General features: G+C 54.9%; 3 protein-coding genes across 8 annotated transcripts in view; 2 read left to right on the top strand and 1 right to left on the bottom strand.

Moving 5' to 3' along the window:
* Positions 1 to 300: 300 nt before the first annotated feature.
* Positions 301 to 3,301, top strand: LOC105470476 (TNF receptor superfamily member 6b). Its single transcript, XM_011722515.3, has 3 exons — positions 301 to 867; positions 1,004 to 1,198; positions 1,942 to 3,301. The coding sequence occupies exons 1-3, from the start codon at positions 444 to 446 to the stop codon at positions 2,223 to 2,225; spliced, it is 903 nt and encodes a 300-aa protein (XP_011720817.1). The 5' UTR covers positions 301 to 443; the 3' UTR covers positions 2,226 to 3,301.
* On the bottom strand, positions 3,181 to 11,771 carry LOC105470477 (ARF related protein 1). Of its 5 annotated transcripts, none has more exons than XM_011722518.3 (8): positions 11,633 to 11,771; positions 10,810 to 10,903; positions 10,462 to 10,549; positions 10,151 to 10,233; positions 5,824 to 5,905; positions 5,530 to 5,600; positions 4,261 to 4,361; positions 3,181 to 4,190 (listed from the first exon to the last, which is right to left on the bottom strand). In XM_011722518.3, the coding sequence occupies exons 2-8, from the start codon at positions 10,900 to 10,902 to the stop codon at positions 4,103 to 4,105; spliced, it is 606 nt and encodes a 201-aa protein (XP_011720820.1). In that variant the 5' UTR covers position 10,903; positions 11,633 to 11,771; the 3' UTR covers positions 3,181 to 4,102. The 5 variants fall into 5 exon arrangements, 3 of the variants coding, with proteins under 3 accessions (XP_011720820.1, XP_011720819.1, XP_011720818.1); XM_011722517.3 differs by having other exon boundaries at positions 10,810 to 10,908; positions 11,633 to 11,759; XM_011722516.3 differs by lacking the exon at positions 11,633 to 11,771 and adding an exon at positions 11,565 to 11,588 and having other exon boundaries at positions 10,810 to 10,908.
* The window catches only part of LOC105470479 (zinc finger CCCH-type and G-patch domain containing), a 25,573-nt gene continuing 12,129 nt past the window's right edge, over positions 11,754 to 25,197 (top strand). Inside the window, exons 1-2 of one of the 2 annotated variants that reach the window (XM_011722523.3) lie at positions 11,754 to 11,884; positions 12,314 to 12,922. In XM_011722523.3, the coding sequence (XP_011720825.1) occupies positions 12,342 to 12,922 (581 nt within the window). In that variant the 5' untranslated portion in view covers positions 11,754 to 11,884; positions 12,314 to 12,341. The remainder of the gene's footprint in view (positions 11,885 to 12,313; positions 12,923 to 25,197) is intronic. The other variant, XM_011722522.3, reaches the window with a different exon arrangement.

The raw sequence follows: 25,197 nt of genomic DNA, 5'->3' as shown, positions 1-25,197 counted from the left end.
GTGACACTACTTCCTCCACAGTGGGCTCAGCCCTGCCCTCATCCTCACTGCTGCAGCCAAGCTGCAACTGTGGGGGGATCCACCAATACACCAGCTGCCTGGGCTGGTTGCTGGGTCAGAAGCTGCCCCAGGTGCTGAGGAGGGCGGTTCCCTGGGTTCCCTGGCTGGTGAAGCCCCTCACAGAACCGCCCTTGGACCGAGCTGTGGGGAGGGATGGTACCAGGTGGGTGAGGGGGGCTGTCTGGGGAGGGAGGAGTTCCTATGGGGCGTGGTGAGGCTGACCCAGCCCTCTCCCTGCCCATATAGGGCGGCAGCAGGATGGGCTTGGGGATTGGGCAGCCCCTCCGCGGGCGGAGGGAGGGCAGGGGCGGCGGCATGTTGGTCAGGCACAGCAGGACCCGGTGTCTGCGCCGAGCCACGCTCTCCCTGCTCCAGTAAGGACCATGAGGGCGCTGGAGGGGCCGGGCCTGCTGCTGCTGTGCCTGGTGTGGGCGCTGCCCGCCCTGCTGCTGGTGCCGGCCATGCGTGGAGCGACAGAGGCACCCACTTACCCCTGGCGGGACGCAGACACGGGGCAGTGGCTGGTGTGTGCCCAGTGCCCCCCGGGCACCTTTGTGAAGCAGCCCTGCCGCCGAGACAGCCCCACGACGTGTGGCCCGTGTCCTCCACGCCACTACACGCAGTTCTGGAACTACCTGGAGCGCTGCCGCTACTGCAACGTCCTCTGCGGGGAGCGCGAGGAAGAGGCACGGCCTTGCCACGCCACGCACAACCGCGCCTGCCGCTGCCGCACCGGCTTCTTCGCGCACGCTGGTTTCTGCCTGGAGCATGCGTCGTGTCCACCTGGCACCGGCGTGATGGCCCCAGGTGAGAGCCGGGCGAGGGGAAGGGCCCCCAGGAGTGGTGGTCGGAGGTGTGGCAGGGGTCAGGTTGCTGGTCCCAGGCTTGCACCCTGAGCTAGGACACCAGTTCCCCTGACCCTGTTCTTCCCTCCCGGCTGCAGGCACCCCCAGCCAGAACACGCAGTGCCAGCCGTGCCCCCCAGGCACCTTCTCAGCCAGCAGCTCCAGCTCAGAGCAGTGCCAGCCCCACCGTAACTGCACGGCCCTGGGCCTGGCCCTCAACGTGCCAGGCTCTTCCTCCCACGACGCCCTGTGCACCAGCTGCACTGCCTTCCCCCTCAGCACCAGGGTACCAGGTGAGCCAGAGGACTGAGGGAGTAGCACACTGCAGGCCAGGCCCACTTGTGCCCTCACTCCAGCCCCTACACGTGCATCTAGCCTGAAGCATGCCCGCTGGCCTCGGGGAAGGGGCCACAGTGGATTTGAGGGGTCAGGGGTCCCTCCTCTAGATCCCCACCAAGTCTGCCCCCTCAGGGGTGGCTGAGGATTAGGATCCGAGCCAGGGCAGAGCCTTCCCTGGGGAGCCTTGGGAAGGTGGGCAGCACTCTCCTAACTGCCCGAGAGGAAGGTGGCTGGCTCCTGTGACATGGGGAAACCAAGGCCCGATGTTAACTCTCCTAACTGCCCGAGAGGAAGGTGGCTGGCCCCTCTGACATGGGGAAACTGAGGCCCGATGTTAGCCACTGTTAAGAAGCCACAGTGGTTAACACGAAGTCAGGTTCAGTCCATCTGCAGATCCCAACCAGCCCCTTCCAGTGGCCCAGGAGCCCTAAGATCCTGCCTGGGCCCCTTTGCCTCTCCCAGCCAAACTCCGAGTGGCCACTCCTGCCCCCACGCCTTTGCTCCACCGCGCTGACTGAAGGCTCCTGCCCCTTCTCCAGTCCCCACCCTTGCAGTGCTCACTCCAGCACGGCTCACTGTACAGGGATTTTTCTCCTGCAAACCCCCTGGGTGAGGCCCAGAAAACAGGGTGCTCGGCAGGCCCCCACCAGTGTCTGTGGGTGAAATGAGGGGACTGCTGCCTCCCCACCCACTACAGGAACTGAGGAGTGCAAGCGTGCCGTCATCGACTTCGTGGCTTTCCAGGATATCTCCATCAAGAGGTTGCAGCGGCTGCTGCAGGCCCTTGAGGCCCCGGGGGGCTGGGGTCCAACACCAAGGGCGGGCCGCGCAGCCTTGCGGCTGAAGCTGCAACAGCGGCTCACAGAGCTCCTGGAGGCGCAGGACGGGGCACTTCTGGTGCGGCTGCTGCAGGCACTGCGTGTGGCCAGGATGCCCGGGCTGGAGCGGAGCATCCGTGAGCGCTTCCTCCCTGGGCACTGATCCTGGCCCCCTCTCCCCCTTATTTATTCGACATCCTTGGCACCCCACTTGCACTAAAAGCGGCTTTTTTAATAGAAGAAATGAGATTTCTTAAAGCTTATTTTTATAAAGCCTTTTCATAAAACTGGTTGTAGTTGCACAGCTACTGGGAGGGCAGCCGCGGACACCTGAGCCGCCCGGTGTGCCCAGATCCCTCAGGCTGCCATCAGAACTGTTGCTCGGGGCTTCCCCTACCTCAGACTCTCCCAGGGAGGATCACTGGGAGTGCCTCCTCTACGCTCCCGTTGGCTGTGGCACGTGGCGGGGGCCCCTGAAGCTCAGGGAGGGTCAAGGCCTGGGAGGGTATCATTGCTCGAAGAACAGGACGGGGCTCAGGCCAGCCCCAGTCGCCGGGGCCCCACACTAACCCCCTCTTTTGAATTCCTCCCACTCCCAACTCTCAGGGGATTTCCCAAGAGGAGCCCTGCCAAACACCTCCTCCAGGCCTCCCATGCTTCCTGGGAAGTGAAGCTTTTCCCCTTTGGGGCAGGCTCTGAAGCCTTCAGATGCATCCAGAGCAACTGGGGGCCCGCCCCAGCCACACTCCCCTGCGTGGCCAGTTTCCCGTGGCTGGAGGCCCCGCCCCCTAGGTCCTGGGAACCAACCTGCAAAACACACACAGGGTCCCCTGGAGATGACGCGGGGACTTCCAGGGCCCAACTCCCGTGAGTCACAGCCCCGCAGCTGCTGTGCCACCCCCACCCTGACTCATGCCCCTTCCCAGCAGCTCCTCCCAGGCCCCCCACGTCCTTCCCACATCCGCAGGAAGGGAGTGCCTGGACTCTCCAGGCTCCAGACCCACCTGGGGAGCCCCTCACCTGCCCACCAGCCCCTGAGCAGCCCAGTGCCACAGTCACCGTGTCCAACAGCCAGGAGCCAAGCCTCAGCCCTCCAGGAGGGAAGGGATGGACAGACCCACACTTGCCGTCTTTATTTTGCACTCACTCTGGGCAGCACTGGGCAGGCGGCTCCTGCCCACAGCCAGACTGAGGAAGAACAGCGCTCAGCAGGCCCAGTGGCGGCTGTGCAGGGAGGGCCCCAGGATCAGCCTCACTCCCAAGCAGGGGACGCAGGCCCCGCACAGCACTGACACAGGGCCCCCCAGAGAACCCCTCCAGGAGGTTCTCTCCTGGCTGGGAGAGGGCTCTGGACCCCCCCACACACTCCCCACTTGCAGGGCTGGGGCACAAAAACAGCCACTCCCAGCAGAGGCCCCCTCAGCTTTTTTGCATCAGCTCCCTCCCAGGGGATTAAGATGAGGCGAAGCCAGGCTCAGGTGCGGAGTGTATGTCTTCCCTCACAGGCTTCCTCGGCTCTGTCCCGAGGCTGCATCAGAATCCAGGGCCCCCGCTGGCCTTTGGGGACATGGCCTGGGTCTTCCTCAAGGCAAGATCAGCCCCAGACCACCTCCAGGGTCACGGGGCACAAGCCAGAGGGCAGCCATGGCTGACTGGCCTCCTTCTCGATGGGGTGGACATGCAGCCACGTAATCTCCCAAAGGCCCCACAGGGCTGTCCCCAGGCAGTCCAAGCCAGCCTGAGCACTGGAGCCCCAATTCCCAACCAGGTCTCCCTCAGACCCCCCCGAAAGGGCCCAGAAAGGCCACCGCAGCGCCCCATGGAAAGGCTGCCGCCAGAGGGCGCTAGCCGGGCGGCCAGACTCCCCTCCAAAACCTCCGAGGCCTACACTTTTCCAGACGTAGAGGAAAGTTTGTCTTCGAGAAAACAAAGGAAATGGAAGAACCCCAAAGCAAAGCAAACCCACCCCCCAGACGAGCAGCCAACAGGCCACTCCTCCAGCACCGGGCACCAGCCGTCCCGACGGCAGCGCGGCCGCGCCTACGTGATGTCCCTCTGCCGCGGCGGCCGGTGCACGTTCCGCACGACACACTTCACCATCCACTCGATGCCCTCGCGCACCCCTTTGCTGTGAAGACAGGGGGTGTGAGGGGGCTGGCCTTGGTCCCCAAAGCCCCTGCAGGTGCAGCTCCACTCACCCCGTGAGGGCCGAGCAGGCCTGGGTCAGGCAATCCCGCCTGCCGATCTTGCCGGTGCAGTCGCTGAAGGCCGTCTTGATGTCAGGGATTGAGAGGCATGTCTGGGGGAGGCAAGGCCATGAGGAGCAGCCCCCACGTCTGGCCCTGTCCTGCCTGTGGGCCTGGGACTCTCAGAAGGGCATATGCCCTTCACCCCAGAAAAACAGGCAGAGCTCCACGAGGGTCCCAGTGTCTCCCAGAGGCCACAGCGGTGAGGACCCTGCACTCACTCCGAGGCTGAACGTGGCTGGTAGTGCCTGGGACAGACGTTAGACGTCCACATAGCTGCAAGGAATCCACCCCCATCCCCTTCCTGGGGGACACCATGAGGCCCGAGGTGGGGCACCGAGGGTTGACGCCTCCTGGGCAGTGGTGGAGGCAGGTCCCAGGGGCCCATACAGCTGGGAATAATGGAGGGGTGGGAGCCCTGCGTTGGGCCCACATGGCCAGGGATGATGTGGGGGGGAGCCCTGCGTCGGTGATGGGGGCAGTCTGCAATCATGGTTACTTCTGCTCACAACCACCTGCCCAGTCCTCAAAAGAGCAGCCCTCCCCTTTCCTCTGAGGGGAGACCCCTGCCCCACACCAGGTGGCCCTCTTGTCGGCTGAGATTGTGGGGGAGGCCAGCCCTACAGGCTGGGGGCAACAGAGCTGCCCCAGAGAAGGCGGGCAGTAAAGATTCACCCTGGCCCTCTGGACGCTGCACTGCTTCTGTGGAAGCCACTCCAAGAGGACGGCAAGAATTCAGTGTGGCCAGTGCTCCAGGGGACAGCAGCACCTCAAAGGGGTCTTGAGGGGCTGCCCTGGGGGTGGGGCTGGCACAGATGCCCCCTCCAAGCGTAGCAGGAACAAGTTAGGGTCAGAGCTGACTCCCACCAGGGCCCCAGCATCACTTTTTGAGCTCTGAGTTTCATCTGGGTCTCCCCACAGCTCAGTCGTACGCTCCTGAGACACGGCCGCCTTCAGGGGAGAGGTGCCCTGCATGGCAGGAAGAGGCCTACTGGGCGCCTGCCCCGAGGTGGGAGAACCTCCAGGGCTGGCAGCAGCAGGTCCGGAGAGGAACCAGGCTTGGGAAGCTGCCGGGGGCAGGGCGGGCCTTGAGAATGGCTCTGTGCCCCTGGGCGGTCACTGGGCCTGGGCCTGGGGTGTCTGGGTGCACACACTGCTCCCCTTGCTGTGGGGGAGTCTGGGGACTTGGGAAGCTGCTGCAGGAGACGGGGTGGGGCTCACCTCCACATCCTGCTTGTTGGCCAGCACCAAGACAGGGACACCGCACAGCGCCTCGCTGGTCACCACCTTCTCTGGGGAGGGCAGGAGGCAGCACCTCACACCCAGCATCCTGCCTCTGACTGCCCTGGGGCCCACAGCCGTGAACGCCGACAGCTGCTCCCTCTGCCTCCCATTGCCCATGAGGCAGGAGCGCTTCTGACCAGACACTGAGCCAGCCCCAGGTACACAGCTGCCCAAGCTGGACCTGCCCCCACTCACCATCCACCCCTCCCAGAGCAGCCAGGCTGCACTCACCGAACGCCTGCTTGGACTCAGCCAGCCTCTCCTCGTCGGTGGAGTCAATAACATAGATGACGCCGTGACACTCTGCATAATACTGGGAGGAAGCAGGAGTTGGGGCTCAGTCCCCACCCTGCCAGGGGCCAGGTCTGTGTCATGGCCACTGTGGGGGGCTCACATGAGGAATGGGCAAGAGAGGAGCTCCCGCTTGCAAGACCCTTCTGGGATGCATTCCGGGGTTATGGGGAAATCTGGTGGAGGTGCCCCCAGGCACTGTTCCTAATAACCTGTCTGCAACCTTTGGCCTGATGGTGGCCAGAGAAAAAGGTGAAAGACAGGGATTGGGCCAGGCATGGTAGCTCACAATTATCCCAACACTTTGGGGGGCAGAAGCAGGAGGATCACCTGAGCCCAGTTCACGGCCAACCTGGGCAACGTAGTGAGACTTTGTCTCTACAAAAGCTTATGGTAATGTGCGCCTATAGTCCTAGCTACTTGGGAGGCTGAGGTGGGAGAATGGCTTGAGCCTGGGAGGTTGAGGCTGTAGTGAGCTCTGATCATGCCACTGTGCTCCAGCCTGGGTGAGAATGAGAGACCCTATCTCAAAAAAAAGATAGGGTTTGGGGCTGGAGGAACACAAACCACAGCCTGGCCTGTCGAGGGAGTGCACCTGTGGGGCTCCGTGCCAGCACCTCGTGCAGGGAGGGATTGTGGCCATGCGGATGACAACACTGACCAGTGCCATCTACGAGGCGAGCCCTCCCTGCCAGGACAGGGCCAGAGTCACTGAACTCAAGACTTTTGCAGGCTGGGCTGGTCAGTCCTGGGCTCGCTGGCGACACTGCTAGGCAACACAGGGCACAGACCCTGCGGCCTCAGGTATGAGTGCCGAGCCCCGGACCAGATGAGTGCACCTCTGTCGGAATCAGAAAAGAATACAGGAAACTCCGCGTCCACGTGGAGCAAACAGCTCACATTTGCCACTTTGCCTCCAGGCTGTGCCAGCTCTCCTGCCTGGGCATGAGGTCCCAGAGACCTGGAACTGGATGCTGACCAGGTAGGACAAGCTGGTGGTCAGTGTGTTAAGACACACATACCCCTGAGAGCGTGAGAAGTCAGGAGGCACTGCCCAACTCTCCGAAATCCTTAGGGTGTCCGAGCAGAGAGTACCAGGCAACCCCATCCCAGTGCCAGACAAGCTTGTGCACCTGCACTTCTCACAGTGGAGAAAGAAGCCCAAGGCCAGGCATCCTCCAGGGTTCTGCAGGCAGCGAGGCCCTCCCACACCCCCAGGAACTTCTCTGGCCTACAGGCAGGTGCCACACACAGGCCACCAGCCCCACAGGGGACCCTGCAGTGTGGAGACTGTCTGCTGCTGACACCCAGGAGCAGGCGGACCCTGAGGCGGAGACCTCTGCGGCGGGAGGGGCGGCTCTGTGGAGGCTGCAGCAAGCCCAGTGAGAGAATCCCCACGTGGCCCCCGGGGCTTCTGAACAGGGTGGCAGAAGGTTCATGTGCAACCGGGTCCTGGACCATGGGACCACGTGGTCAGAGCCACCCATCACACCTACCAGGCACAAGGCACACAGCCCAGCAGGGCTGCAGTGAGACGGGAGTGGCACCTCAGGGCCGAGTGCAGGCAGGACCTAGAGCCCCATGCCCCAGTGGAGGCGTCACAGCAGTGGTCATTGTGTGGTACCCCACAACGAGGAGAAGAGGGAAATGTCCAAGTGTGGCTCCTGGCTGGCCAGCTGACCCCAGCGGAGCAATCAGAGGGACTGTGGATCTGAGTGCTTCTCCCCAGCAGCAATGGGAGCTCCCCAACTGCCAAGTGCCAGCCAGCCTGAGAGACTAGTGTCACAGCAAAGAACCCAGGAGCTGAGGTCCTGGCACAGGCCACACGTGGACGCCGGCCCGGGGTCCAGCCCCAGGACGAGGCCAATTCCCAGTGATAGCCCTTTCGCTCTGCACAAGGATGCAGGATACAGGAACCAGGGTGGGAGCAGAGGCCTCCCTTCTGGTCCCTCCTGGGGGGTCTCTGCTGCTGATCTCCCAGCTCTGAGCTCAGCAGGGTCAGGCGTCCCAGCCACTAGAGCAGCACATACTCAGCTGACACGCTGAACGATGAGCCACAGCTGCCTCACGGGCATGAAATGCACCTCGTATCTAGGAGACCCTGGTGGGCAGGAGACGGGGCTGCTATCCCACAGCTGGGGACCCAGAGAGCCACTGGCCCCACCAAGGTGGCGTCTGGAGAAGGACTCAGACTACCAGGAAATCACACCCCAGCAGAAGTGGTAGTGAATTGGGGGGACACTCAAGGAAGAATGCAGCCCTAAGACCAGCAGCAAGGATGAGCTATAGTGGCCCCCTTAAGTCTCCCTCTTCCAGTTTCCCCTTAAGAGAGACCCTCGGGACCTTGGAGGAGCCCGTCTCCGACGTGGAAGTGTGGGTCCATGCAAGGCTGCGGCTGCGGCCAGTGCAGGCGTCTGTGGCCCCAGTGTATTCTTGCTTCATGCTGGAGAACACTGTACCAGCGGATGGCCTCGTTCTGGTTTCTGTGGGACCCACTCTGGCTGCAAAGAGCCATGCTGCCAGGTCACACCTGCCCAGGGCAGCCCACGCTGGAGACCCACCGGGCCGTGGCGTGAAGTCCCGGCCAGCCTGGCCCTACATGGCCCAGCACAGCCAGTTCTCCTCCAGGGCTCCCTGCTGGGCCAACCACAGCTCCGCGGATCCTGCTGCCTGAATCGACCTCTCCTCTCCCATCCTTGCTGCCTTCCTGATGCTGACCCCCAATATGCATCCTGTACCTCAACCTGTCTCGGCATCTGTGCCTGAGACACTGGCCTGTGACAAGATCATCATCATCTTTGTCCGTTCCCAAGCACGCTGGGCACTGGACCCAGGCTCTGACTCAGCTTGTCCCATCTGACTACAGTGGACCTACAGGATCTATCAGAGATCACTTGGCCATGGGAGAAATGACCTCTTGGCTAGAAGTCACGGCAGGAGGGGACACTTCGGTGGGGCCTAGGCAAGAGGAACTGGGATCAAAAAGGAGATCAGGACCTGGGCATTCAACTCTAGAGCTGGCGGCTGGCAAGCATCAGGGCAGCCAAGGCACTGGGGCCGCCCCACACCCACTGTGCCAGCCTAGGGCAGGGAGCCCCAGGAAGCCACAGGCTCTGCCCTGCTCAGTGCTGGACTCGGTGCCTGGCCCAGGCTGAGAAGGAGAGAAACTGTAGTCTGGGGGGTGTGGGGGAGGGGCACCACACTGGGATCTCAGAAAAGCCCAAAACCTGCGTCAAACAAGGAGACCGCTGCCGCGGGACCCTGAGGAGTCTTCTGGTGACCACGGAAGAACGAATGTTAAGCTAGAACTGAGGTAACCCCATCGGGGAGAGGCAGCCGTCGTGCCTTCCCCATATCTGGCTGGTCTTTGCCATTTCTGTGGCCTGGTGGTGAGCAGCAAGATCTCTGAGCTGAAAGAAGGCACTCGCTTTGGGGGAGTGCAGGGTCCCCGGGTCCCCACACTTTGTCTTGTCCTGACTGAGAAAGAAACAGACTGCCCTGACCTCTCTGACCTGGCCAACGAGGTTTCCCTTGGGCTCAAACCCAAGCCAGGGCTTGAACATTCCGACACTTGTGAGATGTTTAGGTTGTTAACATAATGTTCAGGTTTCAAAACATTGAAACAAATTAGCCCCAGCCCTGAACCCAATTCCTTAAATTTTCGTTTAAACGCCACACCCTGCTCTCCCAGCTTCGGACAGGACCAGTGAGCACGCCCTTCCCTTTGCTAGTCACCTGAGGATGCCCCAGTCTGTCAACAGGTTCCCCTAACGCGTGCCCTGACCTGAGGATGCCCCAGTCTGTCAACAGGTTCCCCTAACGCGTGCCCTGACCTGAGGATGCCCCAGTCTGTCAACAGGTTCCCCTAACGCGTGCCCTGACCTAAGGATGCCCCAGTCTGTCAACAGGTTCCCCTAATGCGTGCCCTGACCTGAGGATGCCCACTCTGTCAACGAGTTCCCTAATACATGCTCTGATCTGATCGCCTTGGCGTTTGGTGATTCTTTCCTTGGAATCTCCACTGGCCCCATCGCAGAGAACTCCCAAGTAGGAAACTCCCCTACCACCACTTTTGGGGCAACTTTAGCTAAGGGTTCGGCTGGGACAAACCAGGGAGCCACTCGGGAACCTGGGACAGGACCAGAGAGAAACCCCCAGGGACAAAGTGTGTAATGAAAGTTGCTGAGGAAGGGCCCAAAGGGTGCCCTCTGGAAAGAAATGGCACTGAAGGGCTGGAGGGGGGGTGGTCCTGACCAGGGAGTCTTACCTTGTCCCACAAAGACTGCAGCTCTTCCTGCCCTCCTAAGTCCCAGAACATGAGCCGAGCCTTTCCCACATCCACAGTGCCAACTGGGGAGAGGAGGAAACAGGCAAGGCTCGTGACCTTGGTCCTCGACACACCCAGTCCCAGCTCTCCCGGGGGATGGAGCAAACCATGCTGGTGCCACTCAAATGAGACTTGAGAGGGGACTGACAGGGCTGTGGCCAAGGGCCAGCTGGACTGTGAACGTCACAGCATCCTCAAGGCCCCAAACCCACAGCCTGCTATTTAGACCCCTTACTGTTTAGACCTCTTACTGTTTAGACCCACGGTGGTGGTGATTTTGGATAGACTCATTCCCTTGTAGTTCTTGTTAAACCGGGTTTTTGACTGCTCCAGGAAGGTCTGAGGAGAGAGGGAGAGGAAGACACATCAAGTAGGGGCTACACTGGCTTCCCAAATATCCTTCCTCAGGCCTGTTCCTTAAGAGAGAAAAACAGAAACAAAGCAACACTCTGCTCTTCAGGAAGCTGGTGGTGACAATCCTGTGGTCTCAGGTGAAATGTGGATTCCATCTGGGTAGTGAACATGCAGCTGACAGCACAAAACCGAAGCGGGGGCCACCCGGCCGTGGGAAAGGTGCGGGCAAGGGAGTGGGCACTCACCGTCTTCCCAGCATTGTCCAGGCCCAGGATCAGGATGCAGTACTCGTCCTTCTGAAACATGTACTTGTACAAGCCCGACAGCAGCGTGTACATCCTGCCCTGGGCGCCCCAACACGTGTCAGTGTGCAGCCGGAACGCAGCTCCCCGCCCCCGGGCTTCTCCACGGTGGTCAGGGGCGCCCCACGTCCAGCTGGCCGCTCAGGACGAGAGCCTGGGGGCCATTCCCGACTCTCCCTCCTCCACCGCACCCCTGCAACTCCTCCCAGGCCGGCCGCCACGCCGTCCTTCCGCTCACAGCAATGACTGCGGCCTTTCCGAACCCGCAGCGGCTCCGGTCCCTCCCCTGCTCGCGGGACCACCCAGCCGGGTGTTCGCGGTGAGCTCCGCTGCGCTCCCGCCCTCCCCCGAGGTTTCGCTCCCACGCTTCACGCGCGCGGAACGGGGAACACACTCGCGGCAGCCCCGCCTGGGCCCCCGCGCCCCACCCGGGAGCAGCGAGCCGCCGGCGCGCTCCCCAGGAGCTCCCCAGGGACGCCCCATCAACCCATTTCTTAAAACGGGGACGGCCAGCGGGAAGCGGACTACAGGGCGGGTGCGCAGCGGCCCGGCTGCTCCCGGAGGCGGCGCGCGGCGGGCAGGGAACGACTCCCGCGGAGAGAGAACCCGCGTCGGGGACCCCGGCTACGGCCGCCCCATGCCGCGGCCGCCAGGTTGGAGGCTCGCCGACAAGCAGCCAAAGCTGGTTCCTGTCACACCTGCGTCCCACCTCCAGCTCTGGGCCGCCCCTCGGGCCTCGCGCCCCACCGCATAGCCTGCGGCCTACCTGCGACCGCCGCGACCTCGGAGCCGCCGCTGCTGACCCCCGCTGACCTCCGCTGACCCCGCGCTAACCCCGCGCGGCGCCTGACGGGACGAGAGCCGGCCTCAGGGAAGGAGCTGAAACGCGTCCCGGCGGCCTCCGCGCTCCGCTTCCCGGCTGCCCCCGCGCGCCAGGCACTTCCGGAAGTGGCGGCGCTCGGGAGGAAGTGCTGGTCGGCGGCGGGGACGAAAGGGGGGTGCCGGGCCGCTCTAGCCGGTGAGGCCGGCGGGCTCTCTATGGCGGCGGCTGGGAAACCGCGCGGGGGAGGTTCCCTGCCCGGGGAGAGGGGACCGCGGTTTGCGTGGACGCGGCCTTGGCCAGACTGCAGAGACGCCGGGCGCGGGGGCGGGGCCGGCCTGGAAGGCAGCGGGCGCGGCGGGTGGGCTCGGCGGAGGGCCGGGCGGCGGGGCGCCCCGCGGGGAGGGGGTCTCCGGAGTGACGCGGGACCCGGCTAGCGGCGAGCCCAGGGCGGCTCGGAAGGGAAGCGCGGAGCCTGAGCGGGGGTACCCGGTCTGCGACCTCTGCACTGGGAGCTGTGCCTCTGAGCCGGTGTCTCCCCGAGGGAAAGGGGACGTGCCCGTGCCCTCCCGCAGTCTGTGGGGCCGGTCCCGAGACGCGGGGCTCACCTGGCTTCTCTTCTCGCAGCCCTGGTCCAGCGCCTCCCTCTCTCAGCATGGACGAGGAGAGCCTGGAGTCGGCCTTGCAGACCTACCGTGCGCAGCTGCAGCAGGTGGAGCTGGCCCTGGGCGCCGGCCTGGATTCGTCTGAGCAGGCGGACCTGCGCCAGCTGCAGGGGGACCTGAAGGAGCTCATCGAGCTCACCGAGGCCAGCCTGGTGTCTGTCAGGAAGAGCAAGTTGCTGGCCGCGCTGGACGAAGAGCGCACGGGCCGGGAAGATGCTGAGTACCAGGCTTTCCGGGAGGCCATCACTGAGGCGGTGGAGGCGCCAGCAGCAGCCCCTGAGTCCGGATCAGAGACCGTTCCTAAAGCAGAGGCGGGGCCTGAATCTGCAGCAGGTGGGCAGGAGGAGGAAGAGGGAGAGGACGAGGAAGAGCTGAGTGGGACAAAGGTGAGCGCACCCTACTACAGCTCATGGGGCACTCTGGAGTATCACAACGCCATGGTGGTGGGAGCGGAAGAGGCTGAGGATGGTTCGGCGGGTGTCCGTGTGCTCTACCTGTACCCCACTCACAAGTCTCTGAAGCCGTGCCCGTTCTTCCTGGAGGGAAAGTGCCGCTTCAAGGAGAACTGCAGGTAAAACCCTTTGTTATCAGGATGCCAACCTTGGGGTGTAAGGGGCACGCACACAGGGTCGGGTCAGGGTGGGCTCTCCCTTTGCTTTGCAGTTTTGTCTCAGCTTCTTGGGGCAGGCATGCTTTGTGACAGCAGTGTCTGTGTTCAGGCGTCTGCGTCTTCCGGGGTAAATCAAGACGCATAGAAGGTGGCCGGGTGCGGTGGCCCACGCCTGTAATCCCAGCACTTTGGGAAGTCAAGGCGGGCAGATCACCTGAGGTCAGGAGTTCAGGACCACGCTGGTCAACATGGTGAAACCCTATCTCTGTTAAAAACACAAAATTCAACTGGTCGTGGTGGCGCGCACCTGTGGTCCTAGCTACTCAGGAGGCTGAGGCAGGAGAATTGGTTGAACCCAGGAGGCCAAGGTTGCAGTGAGCGGAAATGGAGCCACTGTACTCCAGCCTGAGCAACAGTGCAAGGCTTATGTGGAAGAGAATAGGTCTCCAACCTATCGTCATTGTTTTTTTTTTGGTTGTTGTTTTAATTTTTTTTGAGACAGGGTCTTACTTTGTCAACCAGGCTGGAGTGCAGTGGCGCAGTCCTGGCTTACTGCAGCCTGGACCTCCTGGGCTCAACTGATCTCCTGCCTTAGCGCCCCTAGTAATTGGGGTACAGACTCACACTACCACATCCAGCTAATTTTTGTATTATTATTACTTGTTTATTTATTTATTTTTTGAGATGGAGTCTTGCTCTGTCGCCCAGGCTGGAGTGCAGTGGCGCAATCTCGGCTCACTGCAAGCTCTGCCTCCCGGGTTCAAACAATTCTCCTGCCTCAGCCTCCCTAGTAGCTGGGATTACAGGCACCTGCCACCATACCTGGCTAATTTTTTTGTACTTTTTAGTAGAGACGGGGTTTCACCGTGTTAGCCTGGATGGTCTCAATCTCCTGACCTTGTGATCCGCCCACCTCAGCCTCCCAAAGTGCTGGGATTACAGGCGTGAGCCACCGTGCCTGCTTTTTTTTTTGGAGATAGAGTTTCACTCTTGTCGCCCAGGCTGGAGTGCAGTGGCATAGTCTCAGCTTACTGCAACCTCCTTCTCCTGGGTTGAAGTAATTCTCTGCCTCAGCGTCCAGAGTAGCTGGAATTACAGGTGCCCACCACCACGCCCGGCTAATTTTTTGTATTTTTAGTAGAGACAGAGATTCACCATCTTGGCCAGGCTGATCTTGAACTCCTGACCTCGTGATCTACCCGCCTCAGTCTCCCAAAATGCTGGGATTACAGACGTGAGCCATCACGCCTGGCTAATTTTTGTAGTTTTAGTAGAGGTAGGGTTTTGTCATGTTGTCCAGGCTGGTTTCACGCTCCTGAGCTCAAGTGATCCACCTGCCCTGGCCTCCCAAAGTGCTGAGATCACAGGCATGAGCCACTGCGCCCGGCCCTGTTGTTAGTTTTATTCTCTAGAGTTCAACTTGAAAATTTTACTTTTTTTTTTTTTTTTTTTGGGACAGAGTCTCGCTCTGTCACCCAGGCTGGAGTGCAATGGCTTGATCTCAGCTCACTGCAAGCTCCGCCTCCCGGGTTCACGCCATTCTCCTGCCTCAGCCTCCCGAGTAGCTGGGACTACAGGCGCCCGCCACCTCGCCCGGCTAGTTTTTTGTATTTTTTAGTAGAGACGGGGTTTCACCGTGTTAGCCAGGATGGTCTCGATCTTCTGACCTCGTGATCCACCCGTCTCGGCCTCCCAAAGTGCTGGGATTACAGGCTTGAGCCACCGCGCCCGGCCTGCTCCTATTATTTGGGTTGTCTTTTCACTCGATACAGTGTCCTTTGATGCACATTTTAAATTTTGATGCAGTTCAATTTATTGTTTCTTTATTGCCTGTGTCTTTGTCGTCAGATTTAAGAAACCATCACCTCATCCATACATATGAGGATTTTCACCTATGTTTTCTTCTAAGAGTTCTGTAGTTTTAGCTGTTAAATTTAGGTCTTTGGTCCATATTGAGTTAATTTTTGTATATGTTATTAGGTGAGGGTCCACTTCATTCTTTTTTTTTTTTTTTGAGACAGAGTCTCGCTCTGTCGCCCAGGCTGAAGGGCAGTGGCGCGATCTCTGCTCACTGCAACCTCCGTCACCTCCCAGGTTCATGCCATTCTCCTGCCTCAGCCTCCCAAGAAGCTGGGACTACAGGCACCCACCACCACTCCTGGCTAATTTTTTTGTATTTTTAGTAGAGACGGGGTTTCACCGTGTTTGCCAGGATGGTCTCGATCTCCTGACCTCGTGATCTGCCCGCTTTGGCCTCCCAAAGTGCTGGGATTACAGGCGTGAGCCACCGTGCCCGGCCCCACTTCATTCTTTTGCATGGGGATTTCCAGTTTTCCCAGCACCATTTGTTGAAAAGAATGCTTTTTCTCCACTGAATGGTCTTGACTGCCTTGTCCAAAATCAATTGGCCATACATATATGGGTTTATTTGTAAACTCTCTCTTCTCTTCCATTGGTATATATGTCTTATGCCAGTACCACACTGTTTTGATTATTATAGCTTTGTAATAAGTTTTAAACTCAGGAAGTAGTAGTTATTCACCATTTGCTCTCTTTTCCAAGAGTGTTTTGTTTCTGGATCCTTTGCAATTTCATATGAATTTTAGGATCGGATTGTCCAATTCTGCATAAAAGACAGTTTGAATTTTGATATGGATTGCACAGAATGTGTAGATCTGTTTGGGGCATATTGCCATCTTTACAACATTAAGCCTTCTGGCTGGGCATGGCAGCTCACGCCTATAATCCCAGTACTTTGGGAGGCTGAGGCAGGCATATCACTTGAGGTCAGGAGTTCAAGACCAGCCTGGCCAATGTGGTGAAACCCCATCTCTACTAAAAATAAAAAACAAATTAGTTGGAGGTGGTGCACACCTGTAATCCCCGCTACACGAGAGGGTGAGGCAGGAGAATTGCTTGAACCTAGGAGGAGGAGGTTGCAGTGAGCTGAGATCATGCCACTGCACTCCAGCCTGGGCAACAGAGCGAGACTCCATCTTTTTTTTTTTTTTGAGAGGGAGTCTCACTCTGTCGCCCAGGCTGGAGTGCAGTGGCCGGATCTCAGCTCACTGCAAGCTCCACCTCTCAGGTTTACGCCATTCTCCTGCCTCAGCCTCCGGAGTAGCTGGGACTACAGGCGCCCGCCACCTCGCCCGGCTAGTTTTTTGTATTGCAAGACTCCATCTTAAACAACAACAGTAACAAAAGAAAAAAACAATATTAAGTCTTCCAATTCATGAACAAAGGATCTGTCCATTTATTTAGGTCTTTAATTTCTTTCAACAGTGTTTTGTACTGTACAAGTCTTGCACATTCTTGGTTAAATAAGTATTATTTTTGATGCTTCTCTAAGGAATTGTTTTTGTTTTCCTTTTTTTTTTTTGAGACAGAGTCTTGCTCTGTCACCCAATCTGGAATGCAATGGCACAATCTTGACTCACTGCAACCTCCACCTCCTGGGTTCAAGCGATTCTCCTACCTCAGCCTCCCAAGTAGCTGGGACTACAGGCGCCTGCCACCACGCCCGGCTAATTTTTTGTATTTTTAGTAGAGACAGGATTTCACCATGTAGCCAAGATGGTCTTGAACTCTTGACCTCAGGTAATCCGCCTGCCTCGGCCTCTCAAAGTGCTGGTATTACAGGCTTGAGCCACCGCACCCGGCCTTTTTTTTTTTTTTTTAAAGATAGGGTCTTGTTCTGTCGCCCAGGCTGGAGGGCGGTGGCATGATCATGGCTCACTGCAACCTCAAATTCCTGGGCTCAGGGGATCCTCCTACCTCATCCTCCTGAGTAGGTGAGACTACAGGTGTGAGCCACCATGCCCAGCTAATTTTTTAATTTTTCTGTAGAGGTAGGGTCCTGCTTTGCTGCCTAGACTGGTCTTAAACTCCAGGGCTCAAGCAATCCTGCCTCAGCCTCCCAAAGTGCTGAGATTACAGGGGTGAGTCACTGCACTGTACCCAGCTGTGTTGGTTTTTTTCAAATGCTTTTTTGCTTTAGATGATCATGTGTGGTTTTTTTCCTTTCATTCTGTTAATGTAGTATATTAATTGATTTTCATATGTTGAACCATCCTTGAATTCCTCAGATAAATCACCCATAGTCATGGTATATTATCTTTTTATTATTTTTGTAGAGATGAGATTTCACTCTGTTGCCCAAGCTGGTCTCGAACTCCTGAGCTAAAGTGATCCTCCTGCCTCAGCCTCCCAAAGCACTGGGATTATAGGCATGAGCCACCTGGCCCTATCTATTTGCTTTTTTTTTTTTTTTTTTAATTAAATGAGATGGAGTTTCACTGTGTTGCCCAGGCTGGAGTGAGTGGCGCGATCTCAGCTCACTGCAACTTCCACCTCCCGGGTTCAAGCGATTCTCTTGCCTCAGCCTCCTGAGTAGCTGGGACTACAGGTGCCTGCCACTACACCCAGCTAATTTTTTGTATTTTTAGTAGAGACAGTGTTTCACCATGTTGGACAGGCTGGTCTCGAACTCCTGACCTCATGATTTGCCCACCTTGGCCTCCCAAAGTGCTGGGATTACAGGTGCGAGCCACCGCACCCACCCTTATCTTTTTAACAGTTAAAAGTTTAAGGCTTTATCATGTAATAACATTACTGGATTTGATTTGCTGCTGTTTTGTTGAGGGTATTTGCATCTGTATTCATAAGGGATATTGGTCTGTAGTTTTCTTTTCTTGACGTGTCTTTGTGTAGCTTTGATGTCAGCATAATACTGGTCTCATGGAATGAGTTAGGAAGTATTCTTTATATTGTGGGAAGAGGTGAAAAGGGATTGGTGTTAATTCTTCTTAAAATGTTTGATAGAATTCAACAGTGAAATGATATATACGATCATATATATATAGAGAGAGAGAGATGGATTTTTCTTTTGTTGGAAGTTTATTGACTATTGATTTAGTTTCTTTATATGAAATTGACTTTTCTTTTTGGAAGCTAAAAAGTACAATAACTGTAGTGAAAGTTTCTGAACTTTTTTTTCATTGGAAGTTTTTTGACTGCTGATTCTTTATTTGTTTTAGGTTTATTCAGATTTTCTGTTTCTTCTTGAGTCAGTTTGGTCTTGTTCTGTTGCCCAGGCTGGAGTGCAGTGGCGCCATCTTGGCTCACTGCAACTTCTACCTCCCGAGTTCAAGTGATTCTCCCACCTCAGCCCCCCCAGTATCTCGGACTACAGGTGCCCGCCAGCATACCTGGCTAATTTTTGTATTTTTAGTAGGGACAGGGTTTCACCATGTTGGCCAGGCTGGCCTCAAACTCCTGACCTCAGGTGATCCACCCGCCTCAGCCTCCCAAAGTGCTGGGATTACAGACATGAGCCACCGCACCTGGCCTTGAGTCAGTTTCAATAGTTTGCATGCATGTTTCTAGGAATTTGTTCATTTTGTCTTACGTTATCTAATCTGTTACCATACAATTGTTCATAGTATCCTTTTATAGCTCTAGTTATTTCTGTAAGATCAGTAGTAATAGCTCCACTTTCTCTCTTGATTTTAGCAATTTGAGTCATCTCTTTTTTTTTTTTTGAGATGGAATCTCACTGTGTCACCCAGACTGGAGTGCAGTGGCATGATCTTGGCTCACTGCAACCTCTGCCTCCCAGGTTCAAGCAATTCTGCCTTAGCCTCCCGAGTAGCAGTGATTACAGGCATGAGTCACCATTCCCAGCTAGTTTTGTTTTGTTTTTTGTTTTCTGTTTTTTTTTTTTTTTTTTTTTTGAGATGGAGTCTCTTTCTGTCTCCCAGGCTGGAGTGCAGTGGTGCAATCTCGCTCATTGCAACCTCCGCCCCCTGGATTCCAGCAATTCTCCTGCCTCAGCCTCCCGAGTAGCTGGAACTATAGGTGTCACCACCATGCCCAGCTAATATTTGTATTTTTAGTAGAGACGGGATTTCACCATGTTGGCTAGGCTGATCTTGGACTCCCTACCTCAGGTGATCTGCCCACCTTGGCCTCCCAAAGTGCTGGGATTACAGGCATGAGCCACCACGCATGGCCTGTTTTTTCTTCTTGGTCAGTTTTTCTAAAGATTTGTCAATTTTGTTGATCTTTTTTGTTGCTGATCTCTATTGTTTTCCCATTCTGTTTCATTTATTTCCATTTTAACCTTTGCTTCCTTTTTTCTGCTGGTTTGGGTTTAATTTGCTCTTCTTTTCCCTAATTCTTTAAGGTGCATAGTTAAGTTATTGATTTGAGATGTTTCTTTTTTCTTCTCTTCTTTTTTTTTTTTTTTTTTTTTGCTGTTGAGACGGAGTCTCCCTCTGTCACCCAGACTGGAGTGCAGTGGCGTGATCTCAGCTCACTGCAGCCTCTGCCTCCCAGGCATTCTCCTACCTCAGCCTCCCAAGTAGATGTTTCTTGGCCAAGGTGTTTCTTTTTGAATGTAAGCATTTACTGCTACAGATTTCCCTCTAAACACTGCTTTCACTGCATTCCATAGACTTTTTGTTTGTTGTTGTTTTGTTTTTTTGTTGCTGTTTTGTTGTTTGAGACACAGTCTCACTTTGTTGCTGTTCGGAGAGCAGTGAAGTGATCATAGCTCACTGTAGCCTTGAACTCCTGGACTCAATCAGTCCTCCTGCCTCAGCCTCCCAAGTAACTGTGACTACAGGTGTACACCACTGCACCTAACTAATTTCTTTTATAAGTTTTTGCAGAGGCCAGGCACAGTGGCTCACACCTGTAATCCCAGCACTTTGGGAGGAGGAGGCAGGCAGATCACCTGAGGTCAGGAGTTGGAGACCAGCCTGGCCAACATGATGAAACCCTGTCTCTACTAAAAGTACAAAAATTAACTAGGCATGGTGGCTCATGCCTGTAATCTCAGCTACTCAGGAGGCTGAGGCAGGAAAATCGCTTCAATCCGGGAGGCGGAGGTTGCAGGGAGCTGAGATTATGCCACTGCACTCCAGCCTGGGTGACGAGGTGACAAGAGTGAGACTCTGTCTCAAAAAAAAGAAAAAAAGAAAAGGTCAGGCACAGTAGCTCACGCCTGTAATCCCAGCACTTTGGGAGGCTGAGGCGGGTGGATCACCTGAGGTCAGGAGTTGGAGACCAGCCTGGCCAACATGATGAAACCCTGTCTCTACTAAAAATACAAAAATTAGCTGGGCGTGGTGGCGGGCGCTTGTAATCCCAGCTACTCAGGAGGCTGAGGCAGGAGAATCACTTAAACCTGGGAGGCAGAAGTTACAGTGAGCCGGGATCACGCCATTGCGCTCCAGCCTGGGTGACGAGCAAAATTCTATCTCAAAAAAAGAAGAAAAAAAAAAGTTTTTGCAGAGACAGGGTTTCACTTTGTTACCCAGGCTCGTGTCAGACTCCTGACTTCAAGCAGTCCTACTGCATCGACCTCCCAAAGTGCTGAGATTATCGGCATGAGCCACTGCACCCTGCCACCTGGCTGTTTGTTCTGTTGTATTTCCATTTTCATTGATCTCAAGATATCCTAATCTCCCTTTTGTTTTTTTGTTCGACTCATCGCTTATTCAAGAGTATCTTTATTTCTGCATATTTGTAAATTTTCAAAAAAAAAAAATTTTTTTTTTTTTTTTTTTTTTTTTTTTTTTTTTTTTTTGAGGAAGAGTCTTGCTCTATCACCCAGGCTAGAGAATAGTGGTGCACAATCTTGCCTCACTGCAACCTCTGCCTCCCAGGTTCAAGTGATGCTCCCACCTCAGCCTTCCCAGTAGCTGGGATTACCAGCACGTGCCACCACATCTGGCTAATTTTTATTTTAGTCTTACTGTGTTGGTCAGACTGGTCTTGAATTCCTGACCTCAGGTGATCTGCCTGCCTTGGCCTCCCGAAGTGCTAGGATTACAGGCGTGCACCACCATCCCCCGCCCCCCAATTTTTTTTTTTTTAATAGAGAGAAGGTGTCACTGTTGCCCAGGCTGATCTTGAACTCCTGAGCTCAAGCAATCATCCCTCCTTGGCCTCCCAAGGTGCTGAGGTTACAGGTGTGAACCGCAGTGCCTGGCCTTCTTTCAAGACTTTAAAAATGTCATCTCGGCCAGGCGCAGTGGCTCACGCCTGTAATCCCAGCACTTTGGGAGGCCAAGGTGGGCAGATCACGAGGTCAGGAGATCGAGACCATCCTGGCTAATATGGTGAAACTCCGTCTCTACTAAAAATAGAAACAATTAGCCAGGTGTGGGCTGGGCACAGTGGCTCATGCCTGTAATCCCAGCACTTTGGGAGACTGAGGTGGGCGGATCACGAGTTCAGGAGATCGAGACCACGGTGAAACCCCATCTCTACTAAAAAATACAAAAAATTAGCTGAACGTGGTGGTGGGCGCCTGTAGTCCCAGCTACTCAAGAGGCTGAGGCAGGAGAATGGCGTGAACCCGGGAGGCGGAGCTTGCAGTGAGCCGAGATCACCATGGTACTCCAGCCTGGGCGACAGAGCAAGAGTCCGTCTCAAAAAAAAAAAAAAATGTCATCTCACTGCCTTCTGGCCCAGTAGTGTCTGATGAGAAATTGATTGTTAATCTTACCGAGGAACATTTGTACACTGACTGTTCACTTCTCTCTTGCTGTTCCAGGAAATTCTCTGTCTTTGGGTTTCAGCAGTTTGACTGTAATGTATCAGTGTGGATCTCCGAATTTATAAGCTACTTGGAGTTCATTGGACTTATTGGATGTGTAGATTCATGCCTTTCATTAAATTTGAAAAGTTTCAGCTACTATTCTTGGCATCTTGAAATATTAGTTTTGTTTCTTCCTGTCTGTTCACCGCTTCTGAAACTTCCGTCATGCATGCGTTGGCATGCCTCATGGTGTCACACAGGTCCCTTGGCGTGCCTCATGGTGTCACACAGGTCCCTTGGCGTGCCTCATGGTGTCACACAGGTCCCTTGGCGTGCCTCATGGTGTCACACAGGTCCCTTGGCGTGCCTCATGGTGTCACACAGGTCCCTTGGCGTGCCTCATGGTGTCACACAGGTCCCTTGGTGTGCCTCATGGTGTCACACAGGTCCCTTGGGCTCTGGGCATTTTTCTTTCTTCTTTTTTCTTTCTACTCCTCATTTTGGGTAAATTCAGCTGACCTGTCCTCAAGTTCACTGTTTCTTTCTTCTTCCTTCTCAAATCTGCTGTTGAAGCTTCTGGTGAAATTTTCACTATAGTTATTGTATTTTTTAGCTCCAAAATTTCTATTTGGTTTCTTTCTATAAAATTACCATTTTACTAATATTCTCTATTTGGTTAGACATGGTTCTTTTGCTTTCCTTTAGTTCATTATCGATGGTTTCCTTTATTTTTAAATTTATTTTTATTTAGTTATTAATTTTTTTTTTTGAAATGGAGTTTTACTCTTATCACCCAGGCTGGCGTGCAATGGCACAACCTCAGCTCACTGCAACCTCCGCCTCCTGGGTTCAAGCGATTCTCCTGCCTCAGCCTCCCAAGTAGCTGGGATTATAGGCATGTGCCACCCACCTAATTTTTGGCATTTTTAGTAGAAACTGGGTTTCACCACGTTGGCCAGGCTGGTTTCGAATTGCTAACCTCAGGTGATCTGCCCGCCTCGGCCTCCCAAAATGCAGGGATTACAGATGTGAGCCACTGCACCCAGCCTCTTTTTTAAGTATATTTAAGATAATTGATTTTTTTGTCTAGTCATTCAAATGTCTAGGCTTCTTCAGGAATAGTTCCTATTAATTCCTTTTTTTAAAATTTTTTTTAATTTTTAATTTTTATTTTTATTTATTTTTATTTTTTTTGAGATGGAGTCTCGCTCTATAGCCCAGGCTGGAGTGCAATGGCTTGATCTTGGCTCACTGCAACCTCTGCCTCCTGGGTTCAAGCGATTTTCCTGCCTCAGCCTCCTGAGTAGCTGGGACTATAGGTGCATGCCACCGCACCTGGCTAATTTTTTGTATTTTTAGTAGAGACGTGGTTTTGCCATGTTAGCCAGAATGGTCTCAATCTCCTGACCTCATGATTCTCCTGCCTTGGCCTCCCAAAGTGCTGGAATTACAGGTGTGAGCCACCGTGCCCGGCCTGTTTTTTGTGTGTGTGTGACAAAGTCTCCCTCTGTCACCCAGGCTGTAGTGGTGTGTAATTGTGCAGTGGCACAACCCCGGCACACTGCAGCCTTAACCGTCCAGGCGTAAGTGATTCTCCCACCTTAGTCTCCTGAGTAGCTAGAACTACAAGCATGTGCCACCATGCCTGGTTGGTTGTGGTGTTGTTACTGTTTTAGAGACAGGGTCTTCTCCGACTGGTCTGGAACTCCTGGGCTCAAGCAGTCATCCCACCTTGGCCTCCCCAGGTGGTGAAATTACAGGTGTGAGCCACTGCACTTGGCCTGTTAATTTCTTTATTTCCGGTGAATGGGCCACACTTTCTTGTTCTTTGCACGACTTGTAATTTTTTATTGAAACCTGCACAATTTGAAGATGATAGTGTGGTTACTTTGAAAATCGGATCCTCCGCCCTCTGCAGGGTTTATTGTTGCTGTTTGTTGTGGATTGTCGTTTCTCATTTGTTTAGTTACTTTCCTGACCTTTTTAAATAAAGACTGTATTCCGTCAGTGGTGCTTGTTTCTGTTCTGTTAGGTTAGTGGTTAGCTTGTGCTTTGAAAGAGATTTCTTTAAATGTCTATTGGCAAAAGGATAAAGAGACTGGGCACGGTGGCTCACACCTGTAATGCTAGGACTTTGGGAAGTGGAGGCGGGTGGATCACTTGAGGTCAGGAGTTTAAGACCAGCCTAGCCAATATGGTAAAACCCTGTCTCTACTAAAAATAGAAAAATTAATCGGGCATGGTGGCATCCACCTATAGTCCCAGCTACTGGGAAGACTGAGGCAGGAGAATTGCTTGAACCCAGGAGGTGGAGGTTGCAGTGAGCCAAGATGGCACCACTGCACTCCAGCCTGGGCAACAGAGTGAGACTCCGTCTCAAAAAAAAAAAAAGAAAAAAGGATACAGAGCATCTTCCATCCTTTCCAGGTTGCCTCTGTACAGGGGCGAGTCCTTCAGTGCCCGCCAGGCTGTTCACGGCTCTTCCTCACCCTTTACTTCTCGCTCACATGGAGCCTAAGGGTGAGCCAGAGGTGAAAGCTGGGGGCCGCCTGAGGTGTTTCTGAGCACCTGTCGCCCCCGCTGTGTGCATGGCGTTCTGGATTTCCAAGCATGAACAGGAGCTTTCCAAAGCCCTTAGACCTTCATGTCGCTCTTCCCAGCCTCTTCCTTCCTAGACTTTTCTGTCCACTCTTTGCCCATCTGTTGTTGTCCCTGCTCCTGCAACTTCAGGTCGTACCTGCCTTTAAATGCCTTCAGGCCGGGCGCGGTGGCTCACACCTGTTATCCCAGCACTTTGGGAGGCCAAGGCGGGTGGATTGCTTGAGGTCAGGAGTTTGAGACCAGCCTGGCCAACATGGTAAAATCCCGTCTCTAGTAAAAATACAAAAATGAGCTGGGCGTGGTGGTGGGTGCCTGTAATCCCAGCTACTTGGGAGACTGAAGCAGGAGAATTGCTTGAGCCTGGAAGGCGGAGGTTGCAGTGAGCTGAGATCATACCACTGCACTCTGGCCTGGGCGACAGAGTGAAACTCCATCTCAAAAAAAAAAAAAAAGCCTTCAATAGCACCACCCTGGAGGCTGCCCCAGCCCTGAGAGAGTTTGAGGGGGTGAAACAAAGGCAAGCCCTTCAGGGAGATACTAGAAAGGTCCAAATGCATAAGCATGATTCCTTGAGAAAAGCTCTGTGTCATCCCTTCTGACACCAGCAAGCCACATCAGAAACGCAGGTTGCCTTCCTCGTGGCCACATGTGAGCTGGTAGTAGTGGCCAAGCAGAAATACCCCAGCTGTCCTGAAATTTAGCAGGGTCTTACTTCATTGAGCAGTCATCTGGTTCGTAGACACCGGAGTTCCAGAAAAGTTTATTGTGAGGTTTTGACAGTTTAATAGAAAAAGGTTTTTTGTGACCGTTTTGACAGCAGAATAGTTGCTTTGCTGGAGACACAGATCCTTGAGCTGCCGACGCCATCATTTTAGTGACATCCAGCTCTGTTGCTGAATTTTTAGCTATGCTGTTTTAAGTTATTTTCTTAGTGGTTGCTCTAGAGATGACAATGTGTGTCTTTAACTTACCACAATGTATTTTAGATTATTACTGACTTAACACTTAAAGGATAGCAATTTTTTTGTGTGTGTGTGTTTCACTTCTGTCACCCAGACTGGAGTGCAATGGTGCGATCTCAGCT

The sequence above is a fragment of the Macaca nemestrina genome, chromosome 15 (genome assembly GCF_043159975.1).
Source record: "Macaca nemestrina isolate mMacNem1 chromosome 15, mMacNem.hap1, whole genome shotgun sequence".
NCBI lineage: Eukaryota > Metazoa > Chordata > Mammalia > Primates > Cercopithecidae > Macaca > Macaca nemestrina.
This window is presented reverse-complemented; position numbering and strand designations above follow the sequence as displayed.